The following is a 22,052-nucleotide window of genomic DNA, read 5'->3' on the forward strand; positions in this document are numbered from 1 at the left end:
GTATGGGAGCTTTTATTGTTGAAGCACATGCATGCTTATGCTTTAAGGAAGGTAAAGGATTAGATTTGAAGAATAAATTTGGAGAGATTTGCAATTTACAATTATAATTTTAAAAAAAATAGCTGCCACATGTCGCTTATCTAGTGTGTTGTTGGCATGCCCTCAAAATGTAGTCAAAATTTAATACTCCCTCCGTTCCCGATTAAGAGTCACACTTTTCCATTTTATTCCGTCCTCAATTAAAAGTCACACTTCATTTTTACCATAAATAGTAAGTAGGTCTCACATTCCACTAACTCAATTCACACACATTTTATTATAAAACCAATATAAAAAAATGAGTCTCACATTCCACTAACTTTTTCAACCAACTTTTTCTTTACATTTCTTAAAACTCATGCCCGGTCAAAGTGTGACTCTTAATCGGGGACGGAGAGAGTATTTCAAGAGCCCAATCCTATATTATCATTTTCTTTTAATTTGAGATACTAATGTAAGGGATATGGATTGATGAGGTATAAAAGGATGTGGAGAAAATGGCAGTCACAATCAAGAGATAGATAATACTAGTATAATACACAAATATAGTGTGGTTCTTAGATTATAACCAACATTTCTTGATTTATACCAAAATATCCAAGAATGACTAAGCAAAATCAATTTGGATTGAACTATAAATATCCTTGAGAAATAGAAATGCAGAGATGTTTTTGACAATTATTGGTGGGTAAATCAGCTAATAAAATATGCAGCTGAACCTTTCAGAAATGGAAAGCAGATAAGCATAAATTTGGTCATACCTACAATATTCACATATACATATATAAAAACTAACACAGACAGATAGATAGATGATCAAAATGTCTAAGCCTACAACACAATCCAGTTGCATAGCATAGCACCTACCCCCCTCTCTCTTTTAAGTATTCAAAGTGAAAGCTGCAGCCTATCATCAACTGCAGCTTCTTCCTCGGCCGACTTCGCCTGTCCGCGCAAGGCAAGTCGTCACCGGAAGCTGTATTACTTGGCTTACAGCTTGCTCTGCTCAGGAAAAATTTGTCGGACCTTCTGTTATCGCCCTCTGCCTGAAAGATCGTTGGGTATTAGATAACGAAATCAGAACTACAGATCGATTAAGGAGAGAAAGATCATTGCTATAAGAAAGAAGAGCTTATAAGAGATGGCAATTTCGCAGTGGCAGCACCGAATTTCCCAAAAACTAGTATGCAAAGATGAAATTGATGAGCCGGGAAAGTGGTTGGGAGTAGCAACTTAGGCAAGGATAACGACAAGCTTAGAATATCAAACGAGAAACGCAATACATTCAACTGCAACTTTGTATTGGCTTGCATAACCACAATGACAACACGTTCAATGTCCCGACCCGATGATGGATGCATCACCAGTCGAATGAAATTTCCACCTATCTTTTCTAGCAATAAAGATGCACATGCCCTTCCACCCCCATTAGATAAGATGATGGACCAATGAAACAGTATTACAACAAAGCACCTTCATTTGGAAACATCCAAACAAATTGACAAGAGCCAACAAAAAATATCGGGAAGGAAATATGGCAAACTGCAAGATAATCTGCGGCGGCTCTAGATTAAAGGCAACATTTGAACCAAACTGGTAAAATTTATATAGTTCAAAGCAGACGCAAAGGGAGTCAATAGCTTCAAGAACCTCTTTTTATGTACTAATTGGGATCCAATTGTGCAATTTAGGGCAAAACCAGATGCAATTGGCATGAATTCTTACTAATTAAGAATATGGAACACATGATTTCAGAAAGCTATGAATAAGAATAAACTCAAAACAGGCAATAAACAAGATAATTGATAATTAAACTTGGAAGGGAATGTAAAAAGCAACAGAAAACAGAGTTGAGAGGAAGTACCTGATGCATCTGTTTCTCCAATCTTGATCCTAAATCAAGTTTCCTCAATCAGAAAGAGTTCATTTCGAGGCAGTAAATCCTCCTCTTCACCAACATCCTGGCAGCAGTCCCAAACGGCTCCTCAAACGCCGATGCAACCCAATTCGCCTCTGATCCCACCGCGGCGGCCTCCTTCTTCGGCTGCTCGCTCGGCCTGATCGCAACCAGAGTCGCCCCTTTCAGCACCGCCCCGTTAGGCAGCTCGAGCTGAGGGGCGTACCACAGCCGCATATTCAGAGCCGGAACAAGAGTCCTCTTCGAGGCCGACGACGCCGAGAGAGGCCTCACCCTCAGCTCCTCCAGCTGCTCCCTGTTCATCGCCAAAACCCCCTGCTCATCCGCATCCGTCAAAACCAGACCGTCCAGCGTTTTGTGCTCCGCGATTATCGGCTGCAGAAGGTAATGCCTCGCGGAGGCCGCAATCAGCGAGCTGATGGTCCACACAACGCGCTGCCTCAGCCCCCCGTTGGTGTAGAACGATTCCTGCGTGCCACCATTGCCGTTATCCGCTCCGTTATCGCCCACACTGATGTTTCCGCTCTGCGAAACGCTCTCCGCGCCGAGAATCACGCAGCTCTCGAGCGTGGAGCCGAATTCCGCCTTCCATTTGAGCAAAACCCCCTCGTCAATCCCTAATTCGCCCGTGGGGAGCTCGATCCTGAGCTGCTTGATTTCGTTGAAATTCTTCAGCACCTGCGTCGGAGAATGGTGAGTCACAGTGTTCTCCTCCGATTCGCAGTCGAAATCCTCCGGCAGCGGGAATCCGCGCGCCGAGGGGATGATGAGCTGCGACAGCGACTGGAGGGGCTTGAAGAGGCCGGAGAAGAAGATGCGGAAGATGGAGGAGATCGGGTGGCGCGACTTGTCGGCAGCGGCGGCGGAGGAAGGGGAGGTGGAGGAGGAATCGTCGTCGGAGATGACGCAGTCGACGCGGACGACGACGTTGTCGACTTGGGGGACGAGCGAGTGGAAGCGGCGCGAGACGACGCAGCAGCGGCCGAGCGCCTTGACGTCGCCGATTTGGTTGAAGATGAGGAGGATGAGGGAGTCGGGGAGGCGGTCGAACTCGTCGACGGGGTGGGGGTGGATTTTGCGGCACAGATCTGCAGCCATGGATGCCATGTTTTGCAGGGAGAATCGAGAGGGAATTGAGAGGGAAAGATGAAGAAATTGAATGTGGAAAAGGGAATGGATGTGAATGAAAATATGGAGAGGAAGAGAGGGTTAATTTGAGGAATTAGGGTTGGAGTTTAATGAGGTTGGGGGAATTTGGGGGAAGTGAGTGAAGGAGAAGAAGGAACAAAAATGGTGGTCGAGGCTTGGTGTGTGCTCTGCGTGTTTTTATCTCTCTCCTTTGCTTAAATCCCTTTTAAATGAAAATACCAAATGTTTGATTTTTGAAGTTTAGTTTTATTTGATGTACTTATACTTTCTAGTTTCTACTCCTCCAACTTAAAATGGTACATTTGGAAATCGACGCGAGATTTTATATAGTGTTATTTTATGAGTTAATAAAGAGAGAGTAAAGTAAGAGAGATGAAAAAGTAGAGATAAAGTTATTTTCATTTTAATAAACGTTTTATTTTGAATAGGACAACCGAAAAAGAAAAACGTTTTATTTTTAATGAACGGAGGAAGTACTGTCGTGAAATTAGGCGATAATTTGTCATTAGGATAAAGCCAAGCCTCTTTAGATTAGATTAAACTTATCTGATCAATCCAAATAGTACCATGTCATATTGGATACATGATTTTGTACAAATATAATATAAATTGAATAAAAAAAATTAGTACAATGTGAATCTTATTTTTATACAGTACTATTCATTTTTATAATGAAATGTGAATTGGATAAACTTACTGGAATTGTGGTCGTTACTAAAAATAACAAAATAAATAAATAAGACAATTATTAGTGGATGGAAGAAAAATGACAAAAATAAATGTTTATTAGTTGATAGAGGGAGTATATTTTTGTGAATTGAATAGAGAAAAAATAAAGTATTAAAAATAATAAAATAAAAATAATAATATTAATATTTTTATTTAAAAAGTTACTATCACTTAAAGTATAGCCTTAAAAAAAATACGTACTCTGTCCCAGCCTAAGCGAGGCGTTTCATTTTTGCAAATATTTATTGAGCTCTATACATAATTGTGGGATAATGTTACGAAGAATATAGGATTAGTGTTGTTAATGTGAGTTTTGGATAAACGACATTTCACCTGGTCCTTTCCTTTCCATTTTTAGATTTTTACTCGTTTCTTTTTTCTTTTCTAGTAAATAGGATAAATTATTTTGCTTTTTCAAGTTATTCGAGTCTCCAAACTTTCACAGAATTAATGCATGTTTTGTAGTAACAAACATAATTATCCAAAATGTATTCACGAATATTAATCAGGGGTTCAATCATTTAATCAATGATTGCCTAAATGTTGGACTTTCTAGTCCCTATAAAAGGAATAGTACTTTATTAACAATGGGGTAATTTTATTATCGGATTTGTATGAGTAGTATTTGTTTAATTTAAGGGTACGGTAGTGATAATTAATGAGGGACAAAATAAAAGGGTGTGGAGAAAATGGCAGTCGCTATCAAGGATAATTTATAAGATATGGTGGTTCCTGAGCTACCAAAAAGAATTATTCTCGTTTTTTTTTCTTTGGAAGCAAAGGGGTGAGTTGGTAATTTCTCGATGCTTCTGTCTAACCTAAATTTACAGCAATTATTAATAAAATAATCACAAAGATAATTTAGGGAATAAGTATTTTTAGCAGCAAAAGTAGGGTGAAAAGTAACTTAAGTAAAAGAGATATTCCACGCAATGTATGGATGCAAACCAATTGGAATTTTTTTTACTTATAATGGTAGTCTTTTTTAAAAGTGGATGCAAACCAATTGGAATTTTTTTTACTTATAATGGTAGTCTTTTTTAAAAGTAGACGCTATTGGTGTGTTATCTTAGATTCATCAGTTGTCAAATCGACATAGAAAAAAAACAGACAAAGAATAACAACTCACCAGTAATACTAGTGAATTGATTGTATTTAAACAAAACAAAGCAAAATCATAACAGGAAGTAATCTACCAAGACAGGAAGATGAGATATAAAAAGAAGATAACCACAAGCTCCAAATTTGAAATACTGAATAGACTATCAATGATGAGTAGGAGAAGTGAGAGTCTTCTCAGACGATCGGCTACACTAGGATCGAGACACAACCCCGATCCCTGCCCCGACTCTCATGGATCGGGGCAGCATTGTGATCTTTGCAATCAGTTGTAGGTCTTCAAATGCAAAATGAAAATCCTTTTACTAAATAATCATGATATATACCGATTAGAGAAGCAATCATGATTAAGAATTTGGTTTGGTTGTTTTATCTTTATTTACTTACTTTTACTAGGAATTTTAAGTGCAGTAATATCATATGCATAAATAATTGTATGAGATTATGATTTGACAGAATTGTAATATAAATAGAGATGCATGATTGCACCATTATAAAATTTCAATGAACGTGTTGGCAACATCATCTAGAAAATTATAAGGTTTCTACTCGTACAGATTCGATTGAAATTTGAAATTATACTCAATAATTATCAAGATGAAAATTAATAGAGTTTCTTTATTTAATGAATAAATCATGCGTTGGTTGAAAAAAAGGAAAATATAGTAGTACTCCCTCCGTCCCTAAAAATTTGTCACCATTTGACCCGGCACGAGTTTTAAGAAATGTAATAGAAAGTGTGTTGAAAAAGTTAATGGAATTTGGATCCTAGTTTTATAATAAAATATGAGTGTGAATGGGTTAGTGAAATGTAAGGTCCACTACCAAAAATGGTAAAAATAAAAGGTGACAAATTTTTAGCGATAGACGAAAATGGAAATAGATGAAAAATTTTCAGGGACGGAGCAAATGAGCTCTTTATATATATAGTCGTCGATAATTGACCGGGTAGTGTTAGGAGTTTATAAGCTTATTTTATCAAAGACTTATTAAAACATTCCTAATTCTTTCAAATTGTGTGTAATCCACTAGACCACTACCATTTCCAATAAAAGCACATCTATTAACTAGGACTCGAATTGGATTATATATTTCATTTTTATACTATTATATTATTTCAAATAATTAAGGAAGTGTATATTTAATTTAGTGACAGATCACTTCTTAATACTCCCATAATCGTAGTTAATTGAATTATTATTTTGATGATGCATTACAAGTTGTCATAGATCCACACTTTAATGAATTATCTATAAATTATGATTTCTTGATCCATCCAAGTTACTTCCAAGAAACTAAATAAAATCATCAATTATCAATATCACACGCACACATATAATTAAATTTACACCATTTAGGTGATAAATGTATGAACGGTTGCCAAGATTCAATTATTCTGAATCAAACCACATGCATTATTATAGAAATACATGTGCACATAATAACAACACATGTAATTCTTCCTCACCAAATCACTACGATTTCAAAAAGGTGTATTTTATCTTCTAAATTATCAACCATGTAACAAAAAATACATTGAAATTTTTATAATTACACTATTAAAACCCTACACATTTTTAAGCATGTCTAGATTTCTTCAACTAAATCATGTTGGAATCAGTTGTTTGAAATATGCTTATATGTTGGCTATTTAATTTTTTTTTATAAAATATGATTTCAAAACGAAAATATAAGTGGCCATATTTGATCACCCGTTAATGAAGGAAAGATGTGATTGGGCACGCTAATGCGTATAACTGCCACGTGCTGAGTGAAAACACTCAGCACGTGACTACAAATGCCCTTAGTCTCTAGATTTTTTCTAATTATTTTTATAATGACAATGATATGCTCCTTAAAAAAAGCAAATGAGGTATCAACATCCTTGTCCATATATTTCAGATAAGAATTCTATTAGTGCACAATGAACAATTTGAGATATGAATAATAAATTTTCCTTATAATTTGAATGAAACGATTTTTTGTGTGGAATTGGCTAAAGATTTTCCTTATCAATTAAAGAAAGATACCCAACTTTTTGTATGGAACTGGCCAAAGATTTTTTCCTTGAAAATTAAATTAAGTGGAACATGGGATTAAAAAAGATGTGTGCAATTATGGCAATGTAGGCAAAATAGGAGTACAAGTTATCATGTGCAATTGTAAAAACCTTAGATCTAGGATCATATTTATTATTAATGTACTAATAAAAGTATAAACCCCATACCACACGTTACTCCATGTTTACATGTTTATGTCCCATTTTCTAATTCTGTTAAAAAAATTTATCTAACCATTTCTAGAGGGTATTTTATTCAATAATTCAGAAAGATCCAAAATTTTCACATCTTTCAAGTAAAGATCTATGAATCATGCATTGCCGTGCAATCCGTACTAAAACAAATAGAATCAACATCGCCATTGCCGTATAATACTTCAAACTTAGACAACCAATTTTTACTTTAATTCCTTTTTGTTATTTGGGCACTTGTAATAATTTATTTCAAATTAAATATAAGTATGATTTTTGTGAGATTAATACTATCGCAAAGGATGGCCAACACTTATAAATAAAATTAATTATATGTATTGTTTCAATTGACTATCGAATAATATTTATAAGATTCAATTATGCCTAATTTGTCAAACCGCTTTTAATTAAAGTTGGTTTTTAATAAATCATGATATGTACTCTACACCATTTATGAAGTGGACCGATTTGTCATGAACCTATCATTACATATTTCTACAATTAGACAACTAATTTGCTCGTTTTATTATTATAAATATCATAAGTGCAATTTATGGCGCAAATATTTTAGAAACCAAATTTGGACTTTTGTTTATTTATTTTAAAACTTCAAAATTTGCAGAAAGATTGCCCACGGTCGAGAAATTAGAGAGCTCAAATCATGGCATGCAATTGAATTTTAATTTAAAAATGATTATTTTTAAATGTAGAAAATGAGAGTTCATATAAATTTTCACTTAATCCTCGATATTAATATTATACACGTCGGCAATATCTAGTCATAATATAAAAAAAAAGAAAAAAAAAGAAAAATTGATGATGATCATCATCTAATTTGTCTGGTCTGCCAATAAATTGGAAAAAGAAAGCAAGGGAAAATGTCTACCTCAGAAGAATTCCATCTTTTTCATTTTAAATTTCTCTCTTCCTTTTAGGTCGGGAATTAATCATATTTATGGTCCATGCAATGTTTCACCATCATATTTTATCACACTGTATTTGTTTACTTAATTAATTATTTTAGTTTTTTGGTGGAATCCATCCTAAATCTTGAAAATGACTTTACCAAATACATAATATAAAGATGAATCATGAACCCATCCCCACAAAACCTTCTTCAATGCCAATCAAAAGGAGACAATGAAGTCCCACGTTAACCTCAAATTGATTTAATTTATTGCACATCTACATAAAATGGAATATGATACACACATACTAGTACTATATATGTGTATTTTTTTTTCATTTGATACCTACAAAAATATGATTATATTGTGGACAACGATATAGAATGTGGAAAGAGAGAGAATAGTTGGAAAGATGAAGAAATAGAGTAAGAATCAAATTAAGCAAATTCCACTTATAAAAATAATTACTTATAAGAATTTCATACTCTTCTCTACATTTTCTCTTTAGTATATATCTACTTATTTTGTCGGCCCAATTCATGCATAACAACATCATAGTTAAAATAATAAATTTATGCATTTAATTAACGTTAAAATGCAACATTTGTATATGTAGGTGTTACACTTGGCAATAAGGTATGACAAAATTATAAACCTTTTGTCGTTTAATGATATAGGAAAAAAACTTAATAAGTCACAATCAATTTATACGTTGAAATTATTCAAATATGTTCGTTCATAAAGTAATGTGAAATCATTAAACTTCAACGTTTCATTGGAAGTTATTTTACTTATTTTCCTTCATTTAACTGATGCAAATCTAATGTCTCTATTTTTCTAAAAATAAAATGATGTTGTTTCTTTCATAAAACTTTCTAGTGGTACATGCTCCTTAGACAACATTTAATGAAGCAATAAATAACTTCACTTATCTTTAAATTGATTTATTTTCACATACAATAGTCAAATTACTTTTTTTACTAAAATCATTTACGGGTATTATTGAAAACATATTATACTGAAACATATTATAAATTTGGGCATAATCGATATTGTTTTTCAAATCAGATCATAAATATGCAAAATCCACACAAAAAATTTGTACTGATTGCACAAAATTTCTAAGGACCCGTTCTACCACAATAAAACATATGAATAAAAAATTCCACTAAAATTATAGGAGTAGTATTATTGTCCCATTCATAGTTAGGGAAGCCCTCCTCTGTCTCCAGCTTCTTTGCCTGCCTCCATTTATAACTCATGCATTTTTCTTTTTTTTTCTTTTTTTAGTTTTTAAATTGATGAAAATGCCGACAAATAAAAGAACTCCATAAGACAAAAAATAGATGAAAAAAAAAATACTAAATACGAAAACTAAAGAAAAGGTGTGGTCTAGACCCAACCCAGGCCCAGACGCAGTTCGTAGCTAGGCCACACCCCGCCTCATCTCGGGTCTCAAGTTCGGCCAATTTTTCGACGCACTATGAGTGCCCTAAAACTCATGCCAATTATTATTATTATTATGGGTTTTTTGATTGACAAAATTATATCTAATGATTGAAAATGTATTATGTTTGGTTAATAAGATTGAATCTCATAGCTTAATCTTAGACAAATATTCTTATGATAATTAGTCATAGCCATTTCCATCTAACAAAAATGATCGTATAACTTAATTTTAAATGAATAATCATATAATAATGAGTTATGACAACTGAACGACACCAGTATATTGATTCGAATCCAAGTGGCAAGAAAGATAAAAGGCATACAAAAGAGGGGATTAAATGATATCGAATGGTATATATAGTGTGGTGGTAATGATGGTATGGGTTTGGGACTAGCGTAACATGATGAAATCCAAACCCACAATTTGGGCTTTAGAAATAAAAATTAGATGCCCATGCTATCTATATACCGTATCATAATCTCATCAAATATGGCCGCCACGCATACCCATAAATGATAACGACTCATCAACAATATGTCACATTCTTTCATCATTTCAATTTTATTTCTATTTTTTTGGTAACTAAACAATAAACTTTCATTGAGTATGTGTAAAGTAAACAAGTTAGGTAAAAAATTAAGAGAGTTGATTAAAGCTGGCTGATCAGCTATCAACTTAATACACTGTCACCATATTAATCCCTATCCACTCTACATTATTTTTATTTGGTTGATATTAATATTTTTATTAGAAACAATACAATATTTTGTGTTTATAATTTTGCTAAACTATAAAATTGAGTTAAATTTTATTTTGATATAAAAAAAATGCTAAAGCTATGAAATGTCTTCTTAGGCTCTCAACTGGTGCAAGACTCGACGAAATTCGAACTTATAACTAGCTACGGTCATAGACTTGTAACACCATTGGTAGAGACTATAGAGTTGTCAAAACAAGCCTAGCATATGACAGAACAAACACGCCCTTGACCCGAGCAAGCCAGATCCTGGATTGGGCCGGACCCAACTGCAACTACGAAATTGTCGTCGTCCGAATATAAAACAAAATCCAGCTAAGCTCCTAAAGGCTCAAACAACTCCAAGAAGTTGAGAACTTTTGTGTGTGACTCTTTATTGTTGTGGAAGGGGACAGAAGCTAGATTTATATAATAGCAAAAGCTACCAAATAGTATTATTAGGTGTGTCTCCAACTTGTCTCCATATATACCTTTAAACAATAACAAGTGATGAGCGTGTAGACATTCCCATCCAAATGCAGCTTCAAGACAAACTTTATGCACTACATTATTCGTAACTAATACGACAAGCGCTCCACACGGGGTGCGATAAGGGGCCCACATACACTCGGCCGCGCTACCTAATCCTATCTAGTGAAGCACAGAACAAATTTGTGATGCATTGGTGAAGAATGTGTGCATGGTTGTGTCCACATATGTAGTTAAGAAGCCGATATACATATCTCAGGAATGTCGTTAGTAGTCGGGCCCAGACCCGAGTGGGGAGGGGATGTTGTGCATGAAGAGTTGGAACAAAGAATAGCAAGTCATGTATGATTGAGGAGTGGTTTGAAGGTTGCATCCGCGTGGATCACGTGCTTCTAATAGTTGCGCAAGTGGGATCGCAGAGTCGCTTTCTTGATCTTGAACGGGTCTTGTTCAAGAAAAACCATATACCAGTTGCGTCCTGCAAGGCTTTCGAGCCCTCTTTCAAAACACAAACCAACGAGTTCTTACTACGACATCAGGGCGAATAACGGCCTAAAGAAAACAAAAACTTATCAATAATTTAAGACAGATTTCAGTAGGAAGAGTCAAGTAGAGCCAAAGTAGTCCTAACTTCTGTTAAATGTGGCATTAATAAAAAGAATTTAAACTTACATGCATAAGTAAGTAATCCAATTTTTCAATCACCAAAATCAACTTTGAGGAGGCCTGGTAGCAAGAGCCAAAAACAAATCAATACATATACTCCAAGTCAAGAAGCCATTGGATTAGCTTTTAGTATTTTGAGTGACTCTATGCATATGCTCCAAGTCAAGAAGCATGAAAGCCTATGAAGGAGAAAGCACACTTAAACATTTTTACTACACTTAAATCAAATCTATTTCAAATAGTATCAAATAATCAATAGCCTCAAAATCTCAAAAGCAGGAAATCATCTCCAGTCAAAAGCTCACATTTTTATCACAGAAATTGTGACTAGTTATGTTATATTCAGAGAACAGCAATCCAACAAAGATAACAATTTTTTCATAAAACAAATGAGTAACACACACAATAGAAAGCATGATGCAGAAACTAGAGGTGCCCAAAGTTCCGGAACCGCCGGTTACGGTTCGGAACAACCAGTTTCGGTTTTGGAAATTATTGAACCGGACCAAACCGCGAGGGTGTTTCTCGGTTACGGTTTCGGTTTCAGTTCCGAACTGACGGTTTTCCACGGTTCTGGCTCGGTTTCACGGTTTTCTGACGGTTTTGCCACGGTTTCGGTTTGGAAATTTTCGAACCTGAACTGAACCACGGTTCTAAAATCGACGGTTTCGATTCGGATAAATTCTCATGATTTCGAACTGGAACCGTAGACATTGGGCACCTATAGCAGAAACCAGAATTCTAGAAACACACACACATGACACACCAGAGAGAGAGAGGTGTTTAAAATGCAAATTCCAATTCCATTTCTGAGCTATCCAAATCCAAGAGAAAAATAATTAGTAAATAGCATTAGCATACATGCTTATTGGGCTGCAACAGCCAGCCCATCCCAGCCCAGCCTGATCATATATTTTCAAATAAATTGGCTTCAATGCTCATTTGTTTTAGGCTGGCCCGAAGTCGTAATTAAACAATTTCCATTGAACGTAACTTTAATACTCCTATATGAGTATGACGCAATATTAATTTAGAAGAACAATAGTACTATGAAATACTAGTAGAATACCTAAAAACGTTGTCTTACAATTGAATCGACGCTTCAGTAATTTTGATTAAATGAATAAATAAACCCTTTAATTTGTATTAATATCAATACATACGTTAAAATTATTTTTATATTAATATCATATTATAATATTGGATGAATGAATTGGAAAATTCAGTAAACATATTTTGAATTTTAAAACTTACTTTAAAATAAATCAAAATATATTTATGTTTAAATTTTATTTTACACTCAAGATTTGTCAAACGTAATTCTAATCCAATTTTATACATTATGAATATAAATTAATTTAATATATAGCTTGTAGCCCGATTAGTCTTCATAGTTGGAAATTTCTAAATCGGATATATAACATTTAAACTCGATTAGCCCATAATCCGAATGGGGTTGAGCCACTGGCTCGATTGACATCCTAGTTATACGTGATTGTTCTTTAGGTGAAAAGTCAATGTCCATGACTCTATGATCCATCAGCAATGCAAATCATCTCAAATCAATGATATGAGACTCTCTCCTCCTATTCTCACCACGTCCCAAAACTTAGTTACTACGAGAAAGATCATATTCACATATATACTCTCTCTATATATAATTCGAAATAAGCATAACAAAATCATGATAGCTACGCTACCATGTATGAAAATTATGAGACAGCAAAAAACAAAAAACAAAAACAAAAATCAGGCCAAGGGTCGTCGGTTTCTGACAGCTTGAAGCCTAATCTGTCGGTTAAACCTTCGAATAAACTCCTCCACTCTTTCATTCACTTCTTCATCCGACATTCTCGAGTACTCGTCTTCTTCCCTTTCAGCTTCAGACAACGTCTCCACCGCCTCCTCCTCTTCCACCCTCTCAATCTCACTTTCTTTCTCATCATCATCTTTTTCGATTTCGAGGGTTTCTTGTGTGAAGACAATGTGATCGTCATCTGAAGCAGCAGCAACAACCACCACCTCTATTATCTTTTCTGGAGGTGTCTGATGATGATGATTTGGTGTTGTTTTTGGGACATATTTGGTGGGGAAATTATAGGGGAGAGGGGTTGGTGGGAGGTTGTTTTTGGTGTGATCTTCGAGGGTTTTGGAGGGGGAGAAGGCGCCGGAATCAGCAGCGATGATGAGGATGATGGTGTTGGACATGATGAACCAGAATTTGGTGGTGCGGATGAGAGTTGAAGGGGAGAGATTGAAGATGTAGAATGTGGAAAGGTACATGATTATGAATACAAGGAAGAAGTAGAAGGAGTTTAGATTGGATTTCTTCTCCTTTTTCTCTAAGTTTAGGGTGAGTTTCTCTTTGTGATTTAACAATGCCATGCCCATTTTTGGGTGGTGGGGTGGGGTGGGGGTGGGGTGGGAAGTTGAAGATGAAGAGGAGTATTTATAGGGGGTTTTGAGTTGAAATAGAGTGAAGAGGAGCTAGATGGGATCATTGGAAATCCTTTATTTTGTAATGTTCTATGTTTTTGTGGGTTTTATATTCTAAATTATTGCTCTATTATTTGAAAAGGGAAGATATATTGTTAATCAATCAAGTCGGGATCGATAATATTAGAATTGGACTAGGAGCATAAATAGTAAAAGCAATCAAAGGGCATGGAATACTCTATTAGGGAATGAAAAATCTGATGGCAATATTTGGAGGGCGTACTAAAAAAAAGGTGGAGTTTATTTAAAATCTTGCGGTACTATTCGCACCGAAAATTTTACATGTGATGGAATTTTTTTCGCTAATTATACCATTTCCAAATGTTCTGACTATTCTTGCACTTATGAAAGTGTTCGAAAAATTTTATGATTGTTTATGCTCATTAAAGTCCGCTATTTTTTTTGTGGTGATATAAAGGATGGGACTTTTTTGACAAATGCCATTATCGGTAATCTGTCAATAAATTTTTACCGACGATCAAAATCCATCGGTTAAATTTACCAACAATGTTTACATTGACAATGCCGATCGATCCATTGATAATCTTGATTACCCGGGCGAAATAATATTCAATAAATAAGTGGGACTAGATATAATTTTAAACATCACAAATTCAAATAAATTTGAGTAAAGGCTGTAATTATGTTAATATAAATTTCGAATTTAAAATTTTGACCCCTCTCACCGTAAATTGGAGACATGACGACACCCCGTCAAAATCAAAATAAACAATTCATATGGATTGATCATGCATGCATGCGAGTAGTGAGTTGGCTTAGTTAATAATTGAGAGGGTATAAAATGACAAATAATGTTATAATTACCCATGACTTGTTTGTCATGCTAATAAACAATATAGTGATCATACGTGCACTTGCTAGGAGATTCAAGGCCCAATGTATCTCCCCACCTATTAAAGACGAGTCGTAGTAATCAAAATTCATTTTGCAAACTATTAATTTTGTTGCATTTTATTGGTGCACTAATATGTTTACCAATGTCATTAAGCTTACAAATAACATAAATATTTATAAAAATAGAAAGAAAATGTACTCCACTTTGTAACATAAGATCTCTCGCGATGAATTTGACTTATTCTCTACTTGCAATTGACAATATATTTTTTTATATTAGGACAGCTAGTTATACTCCTTTTTTTGTCCTTAATATTTTCATGTACTAGTATATTAGGTAGACATGAGGGATGATTTAAAATCCGGAGTTATAATAATAATTAATTAAATTTGAAAATTGAGATTTTGTTCTATGTTGTAACTTTATTTCTATGGCAAGTTTATTTCTCTATCTTTGTTAAATCTCTTGGCAATTTTCAATTCGAAATTTTTGTCTGGATTAGTTGGATTGGTTAACACGAATTTAGTAATTGTGTTACGAAAAGAGTTCTTCAAGAAAACTCAAAATAATAATTACATTTGAAAAGGATACCAAGAATATAATATTAGTCTAGGTCAATGGTTTAGATTGGGCTTAGATTGAATAATGGGCTTATAAGTTAGATAATTAGTGCTAAAGTATATTTTTGGGGGTTGTCTTACTATTTGGGCTTCCCTCTAGATTCGTTTAAAGCCCAACGGTTTGTATTATTGAACTATTATTCAACTAGACCTAAGTGGCTGAGTATTACTATCTATATTTAGTAAGAAATCCAAAATCCAAAAGGATATGAAAAATACTGTCAGTGCAAAATTTCAAGTAACTTGTAGGCAGTAGTTACCTAATAAGAAGGTTGAGGCAGCAAATAAGTGTAGAAAATGGAACGTCTCTATTAAGACGGAACGGAAGGAGTAACATATATGGTTAATTTAAATAAGTTTATCTATTGAAATAAATGAGGTACATTAATTTGAAATTAATTAAAATTATTTAAATTGTTTAAATTCTGGGTAGGGCCGAAATAGATGGCAATATCTTTTAGATGGGCTTGCTATAAATAATATTTAAGCAAACAAATAAAAATTGAGCAAACCCATTGTTAGAAATAATTCAAGACATGACACGTGTTAACTTTCCTTGATGCTCTAACCCATTTCCCTTTTTTTGAAAACAAAAAAGAAAGAAATTCAAAAGTTATGAATTTTCATTTCTTGCATCTCACTTCGTCTCTCCTCAGGCTCTAACCCATTTCCCCTTTTTTAAAACAAAAAAGAATTTGAATTGTCTCCTCTAGCTTTCTCTCTTCTCACAGATGTCCGTGGAATCGGACACCGATGAAACTCGCTTTTTGGTGGCACTCTGAGGCCAATGATGGGTATGCCGACCCTAATGACCCCTAATGACCCCACCTGGCTTCTACCCCATCATATGCACACACATATACTTTTAACTTATAAATAAATGGTGTGCATTATAAATAGCGAAGATGTCATGTTTAACTAATAATAAGTCCAAGAGAATGATAACAATTTCGATAAATATTGTATGAATTGCATGACATGGTCCTAACAAAATATAGAACGTGGTCACCTAATACTCACCAGCCATTAGACCACAAATAATTCCTTATAGTACTATTAATTAAACAATGAAGCAAAATTAAACATTACAATGTGCAAAACGTATACTAACTAACAACAAACAATATATTTTAAACTAATTTGCATTAATTAATTGTACTCCACATGTTTCATCAAACATTGCTAAACATCTCAAACCCAATACAACATTAAGTCCCTTAATATGCATCTAATAATAATAAACCAACTCATAATCTAATTAACACTCAAATCATTAATCAACCAACTAAAACCTCTATTGTCTGGCAATCGAGTATGGCGATATCGTTTGAGCCCTACTCTTTCTCTTCTCCAGAAATCTCTTCAGCGACCTCTTCATCGACAGCCCGGTCGCCGCACTATACACCGGCGAATTCATCGCCGCCAAATTCTTGCTCGATTTCTCCTCCGCTTCCCGGCTCGCCAGCGATATAATCGCTCTCACCTGCGCCATAATTAATTCAAATTAGCCTCATTGTAATCTGCCTAATGGCTTCGCGCGCAACTTTAAAGTTTTTTTCTACTAATTATTTTTAAAATTTCTTCAAATTTAGTGTAAATTATAAAGTAAAGTCCCTAAACATTATCTAAATTACTCAAAAGTATACTTTAAAACAAAATTTAGAAATCTCAGCCCTTATCGATAGATATTTCTGCGTCCGCCCCTGCCTATGCATATAAAATAAAAATAATTTAAGCTTTTTACCTGAAGCTCCGTTGCATCACAACAAGCCATTTTCCCATTGTAGAAAATTGACAGCTGCTGCTTTTTGTTCGAACTCTCGTCGTTCAAATCCAACCTTTTCAAATAAACACAAAAACAATTACTCCCAGAGTCACATTTCACTTTTACCATATATAGTAAATAAATCTCACGTTCTACTATATAATCAATATAAAAAAAATGGACTCATTATTTCACTGACTGTTATTTACATTTCTTAAAAGCCGTGCGCACGGCTAGAGAGAGAGAGAGAGAGAGAGAGTTACATGGAAGGCGTGACGAGGCGAAGCTCCAAATTGCAGTTGCGCTTCATGATCAAGAGATGAATCTAATGAGAAGGAGAAGGAGAATGAGTTTGAAGGAGAAGATGAGCGGTGGATGGGATTCTTATAAATAGGAATATGAGTGAGACACGAAACGAATACGGAATTCCGCCACCTACAAAAATTAAAAAATTAAATAGGAAAAGAAAAAAAGACAGCAGTTTAATGGCGAAATAAAATAAATATGTATCACGTGTTACATGAGTTAACTAGAATTAGCAATGCGCTCTTTATTTGTGTACCGCTTCTCTTTCGTAATTTCGCACGTGCTTTACTTAACTCGGCCTCCACTTTCTCTCCTTTCACCTATTTTCTCTAACCTCAATTTTTAGTAAATTTTTGTGTTTTGAGAATTTGGGATAAATTGGATTTTAGTTGCGTAATTATGTGAGCAATATTATCCGTGCCGTAATTACTTGAGGTGACAAATATATTTTTTTTTAAAAAATTAAAGTGCAATATTTTTAGCTAGTATGAGTTGTGCTATTTTTACTCCCTCCGTCCTAAGGAAGATGACCCCTTCCTTGGGCAGCACGAAATTTTATGCAACTTTATCTTGTGTGTTAAGTAGAGAGATGAAAGTAAGAGAGGAGGAATAAAATAGAGATAAAATGTGTTTCTATTTTTAGTAATGGATCATCTTGATTGGGACAAACTAAAAAAGGAAAGTGAGTCATTTTTAATGGGACAGAAGGAGTACAAGTGGAGTAGTATTATTATCTGAAAATTTGGAAATGTATAAAAGGCTATATATGTGAATTTAAGTCAAAAAATTTGATTTTTATTGGTTATACTACTCCTAAATTTTATAAATATTCCCGCTGTGGCTGACTATAAATCTCCATCCGTCCCATTAAAGATGATCTATTTTCCTTTTTTATTTGTCACAACTAAGTTGACTCATTACTAAAATTGGAAATCTTTTATCTATACTTTATTCACTTTCTCTTACTTTACTATTTCTACTTAACACACAAAATAAAACTGCATAAAATCTCGTGATGCCTAAGGAAAGGGTCATCTTCCTTGGACCGGAGGGAGTACTACGTAGCAATTAAGCTTTTCACAAATTAAGCAAATTAATTAATCTTAAAGTTTTCATGTCACGAACTGATGATTATACGAAGAATTGAAGGGTTTTTTTTTTTTTTAACTATACTTGACGTATCTTATTAACGAAATTAAAATGCTATCTCAATTGATTGTATCGGGACTTAGTTAATTTTTGCCTTGATATTAGTATACATTAATCTCGTGGTGATACACATATATTTTCCTAAAAATGCGATATACTATAATATTACTACTAACGACAAACACAAATGTTTATGTGTTATAAATATTTTTAATTAATTGCTCATAAAAAAATGTCGATAAAATCACGTTAATAAGTGCGTTGGTTAATACAAAATTCTTTTATGGATTTGGCCGTACTTTTTGATTTAATCTTAAGTGTTATTAATGTAAACACTTGGTTACTAGATTTATCATTTTCTGATTGTAACTATACTTGCTACGGAGTATAGGTAATTTAAATACCACTTAATTAATGTATGTAGTTTCCCTAATAACATAGACATTAATATGTGTCGATATACAATTTGTCCGATTAATTATATTTGACTAGCACATCTTATGAACTACTTGAGTTCCCACTTCCCATTAATGTGATTTGGATAAATCAGTTGTTACTTTTCCAATTTTCAAATTTGTAATTTTTTTCTTTAATTAATATGCCAAAAATCCAAAATGAATTAAGGTAGGATGCAGCGACCAGAAAGTAAAAGGCATTGCATATCTAAATAAAATACAACTTAAATTAAACTAATCCAAATGATAATCTAGGTCTTAATTTTGCTATAAAAAATTCTTACAATTGCTGTCCATATAAATAATATTAGTAAAAAGGAAAATAATATGAAACCATGATTACTACTAAACTTTCTTAAACTAATATATATGCAACACATTTTCCTGGAAAAATGTCAAACAATAAGTTATAACACATACGCCTATTCAATTAGATTGATTGAAAACGAAATATATACCTGTTCAAAGTGGTCCATCTTTTTCGTGACTATAATTGCTATTATCAGATATATCCTCGTGTTATTTTTTATTGATCAACTATATAGTGAATTGATGCTATAAAATATTTATGAGACGGGTCCACACTTTATAGATATTTCCCATTAGTTGATAATGGGTAATAAAACGTTTTCATAATTGAAAATTTGAATTGAATTTGTGCCTACTAATCTAGATAGAGGAATACTAGTTTTTTTCAATTTTTTTTAGTATCATAAGCATGACTCATATGGTTAGTGTAATAAAGATGATAGAAGAGATGATCGCCAATACAGCCTCTGGAGTAGCTCATTTACACACTTTTTAATCAGTTGGCGGCTCTCTTTATCGGATATCCTTAAACTCAATACTGACATCTTACTAGAAGGATCTGGACATGCTTTTGGTGATAGTCTCATTTGTTATATTGTAGGAACTTGAAAATATGGTTTTGTTTCTAATATTAAAGTGTGTACTATTTTGTCTGTTGAAATTTACTGTACTGTAAATATTGCATATTTATAGTACAGTAAGTTATACTTCATTCGTTTCTTAAAATAGAAACTCTTTTTTTGTTCATTTCTTAAAAATAGAAATTTTCTATTTTAGCAAATCCCTTTCTCTCTAATAAGATGTGATCGATTTTCTTTATATGTCTATATTTTACCAATTTCAATTAAATCCCAAATCATTTCAAAACTTATATTTAAAAAAAATAGAATCCTAAGTCCACTCAACTTCCTCCCCACCATATACTTTACTCTCAAGCTCATAATTAGGATTCGCTCCACTTTGGAGAAAGATGAATTAATAGAAAATTACATAATTTCATAACATAAGCAATATTGATAAACGTTGACCATCTCCATTATACATAGATAAATTTTTCCACTCTCTAATACCTTCAAATATCAAATCTAGTTTTGTAATGTTAGCTATGTGGGGGTAATTTATAAGATTACTCCTACTAAGTAGCTAGTAAGTTTTGTAAGGACCAGATTTATGGAAATTAATTTCTTTCCAGGGTGATAAATTTTATTTGTGTAACTTTTTTTATACATGGTTATAATTCATTATTTTCCTATTATCTGAAGTCGTTTTAACTCGAAATTAAGAAGAAATACGATCATTAATTTAGTTAGGGCTTATAACTCTTAATGCACATTTCAAAATATTTCTGAAATATTTTCTTTGTTATTAAAGGTCTTCTCATTTTTTCTGCATATACTTAGTCTAGTTCAAACCTCTCATTCATAAATAGTTTTAGAGCTTTATAGCAAAACCACCACCCCCCCTCTTGTATATACTTGCATCAGATAATCCGATCACATGTCAAATCAATTTGGAATCGTAGGATTATATTATCTCCATTAATAACGCAGACAAAAACTTTATGGATAAGCAAGGAAATATCATTTCACAATATTTCCTAAAAATCCACTTGTAGATAAGAAAATATGTTATTTGGGCCACAGCAGGATAACGAGGCACATTAATTCGTGGACAATTTTGCAAATGTGTCTCGTTAAAAATATACTAGTACGATTAGTTACGTTGTATTCTTTAAAATGTAGATCCTCCTTGTCCAAGAGTACTATATATCATTATATTTTTAAAATGTAGTTATATTATTTTATAATAAAATATAAAATTAAATTAGACTACACATTAAATAGGATATGATCAGTAAATAACTATCTTAAATATACTTGACATATATATATATATATATATCAAGTATATTTAGTTGACATACAAATGTCTTTTAATGTAGGTTGCTGACATAGTTGCCAGTTATCAATTTAACAAGATCTCGCATTAAAGTCTAGATATATAGTACTCCCTCCGTCCCGGCTAAGATGATACATTGCTTAGCCGGCATGAGATTTTAGGAGTTATTGGTTAAAGTGTTTAATTGGAGAGAGAGAAGGTGGATGTAAGTATTAAAGTAGAGAGATAAAAAAGATGAATATTTTAATAGGAGTGATAAAAAGTGGCTGAGTGTATTAATTGGAGAGAAAAAGTTACTAAAAAAGGAAATGTGTCATCTTAGTTGGGACAAACTAAAAAGGAAAACGTGTCATCTTAAGTGGGACGGAGGGAGTAATAAAGAAATAAGATAGAATGTCTCAATTTTGTAAGAATAGACATGTTAATTAATTTGCTTGGAAAAGAGTCATCTAATATTGTACTTGTACAATTTATACTCCTTCCGTCCTAGACTCCAGTTAAATAGTACTATCTTCGTCTCCCAAATATTGTCTCACTTTGACCCGACACGAGTTTTAAAAAATGTAATGAGAAGTGAGTTGAAAAAGTTAGTGGAATGTGAGTCGTACTTTTATGTATTGGTTTTATAATAAAATGTGAGTAGGATTGAGTTAGTGAAATATGAGGTCCACTACCAAAAATGGTAAAAAGTGAAATGCGACAAATTTTGTAGGACGAATTAAAATGGGACAAACTTTCAGGGA

General features: G+C 33.5%; 3 protein-coding genes across 3 annotated transcripts; all 3 read right to left on the reverse strand.

Moving 5' to 3' along the window:
• Nucleotides 1-759: 759 nt before the first annotated feature.
• Nucleotides 760-3,320, reverse strand: LOC125189224 (F-box protein At1g30200-like). The gene is made up of 2 exons (XM_048086513.1): nucleotides 1,904-3,320; nucleotides 760-1,085 (listed from the first exon to the last, which is right to left on the reverse strand). The coding sequence occupies exon 1, from the start codon at nucleotides 3,062-3,064 to the stop codon at nucleotides 1,952-1,954; it is 1,113 nt and encodes a 370-aa protein (XP_047942470.1). The 5' UTR covers nucleotides 3,065-3,320; the 3' UTR covers nucleotides 760-1,085; nucleotides 1,904-1,951.
• A 9,848-nt stretch (nucleotides 3,321-13,168) lies between these two features.
• Nucleotides 13,169-13,852, reverse strand: LOC125186540. The gene has a single exon (XM_048082921.1). The coding sequence runs from the start codon at nucleotides 13,843-13,845 to the stop codon at nucleotides 13,204-13,206; it is 642 nt and encodes a 213-aa protein (XP_047938878.1). The 5' UTR covers nucleotides 13,846-13,852; the 3' UTR covers nucleotides 13,169-13,203.
• Nucleotides 13,853-16,552: 2,700 nt separating this feature from the next.
• LOC125191008 (protein TIFY 5A) lies at nucleotides 16,553-17,601 on the reverse strand. Its single transcript, XM_048088465.1, has 3 exons — nucleotides 17,455-17,601; nucleotides 17,171-17,264; nucleotides 16,553-16,909 (listed from the first exon to the last, which is right to left on the reverse strand). The coding sequence occupies exons 1-3, from the start codon at nucleotides 17,499-17,501 to the stop codon at nucleotides 16,721-16,723; spliced, it is 330 nt and encodes a 109-aa protein (XP_047944422.1). The 5' UTR covers nucleotides 17,502-17,601; the 3' UTR covers nucleotides 16,553-16,720.
• Nucleotides 17,602-22,052: the final 4,451 nt, after the last annotated feature.

This window comes from Salvia hispanica, chromosome 5 (assembly GCF_023119035.1).
Source record: "Salvia hispanica cultivar TCC Black 2014 chromosome 5, UniMelb_Shisp_WGS_1.0, whole genome shotgun sequence".
Lineage (NCBI taxonomy): Eukaryota > Viridiplantae > Streptophyta > Magnoliopsida > Lamiales > Lamiaceae > Salvia > Salvia hispanica.

What these genes read in the sequence shown, in the direction of transcription:
- LOC125189224 (XM_048086513.1), bottom strand. Translation starts at nt 3,064, where the DNA reads ATGGCATCCATGGCTGCAGATCTGTGCCGCAAAATCCACCCCCACCCC.
- LOC125186540 (XM_048082921.1), bottom strand. Translation starts at nt 13,845, where the DNA reads ATGGGCATGGCATTGTTAAATCACAAAGAGAAACTCACCCTAAACTTA.
- LOC125191008 (XM_048088465.1), bottom strand. Translation starts at nt 17,501, where the DNA reads ATGAAGCGCAACTGCAATTTGGAGCTTCGCCTCGTCACGCCTTCCAT. An exon ending in CGCCTCGTCACGCCTTCCAT is followed by an intron (nt 17,265 to 17,454) that starts GTAACTCTCTCT and finishes TTATTTGAAAAG; the next exon opens with GTTGGATTTGAACGACGAGA. An exon ending in GTGATGCAACGGAGCTTCAG is followed by an intron (nt 16,910 to 17,170) that starts GTAAAAAGCTTA and finishes ATTATGGCGCAG; the next exon opens with GTGAGAGCGATTATATCGCT.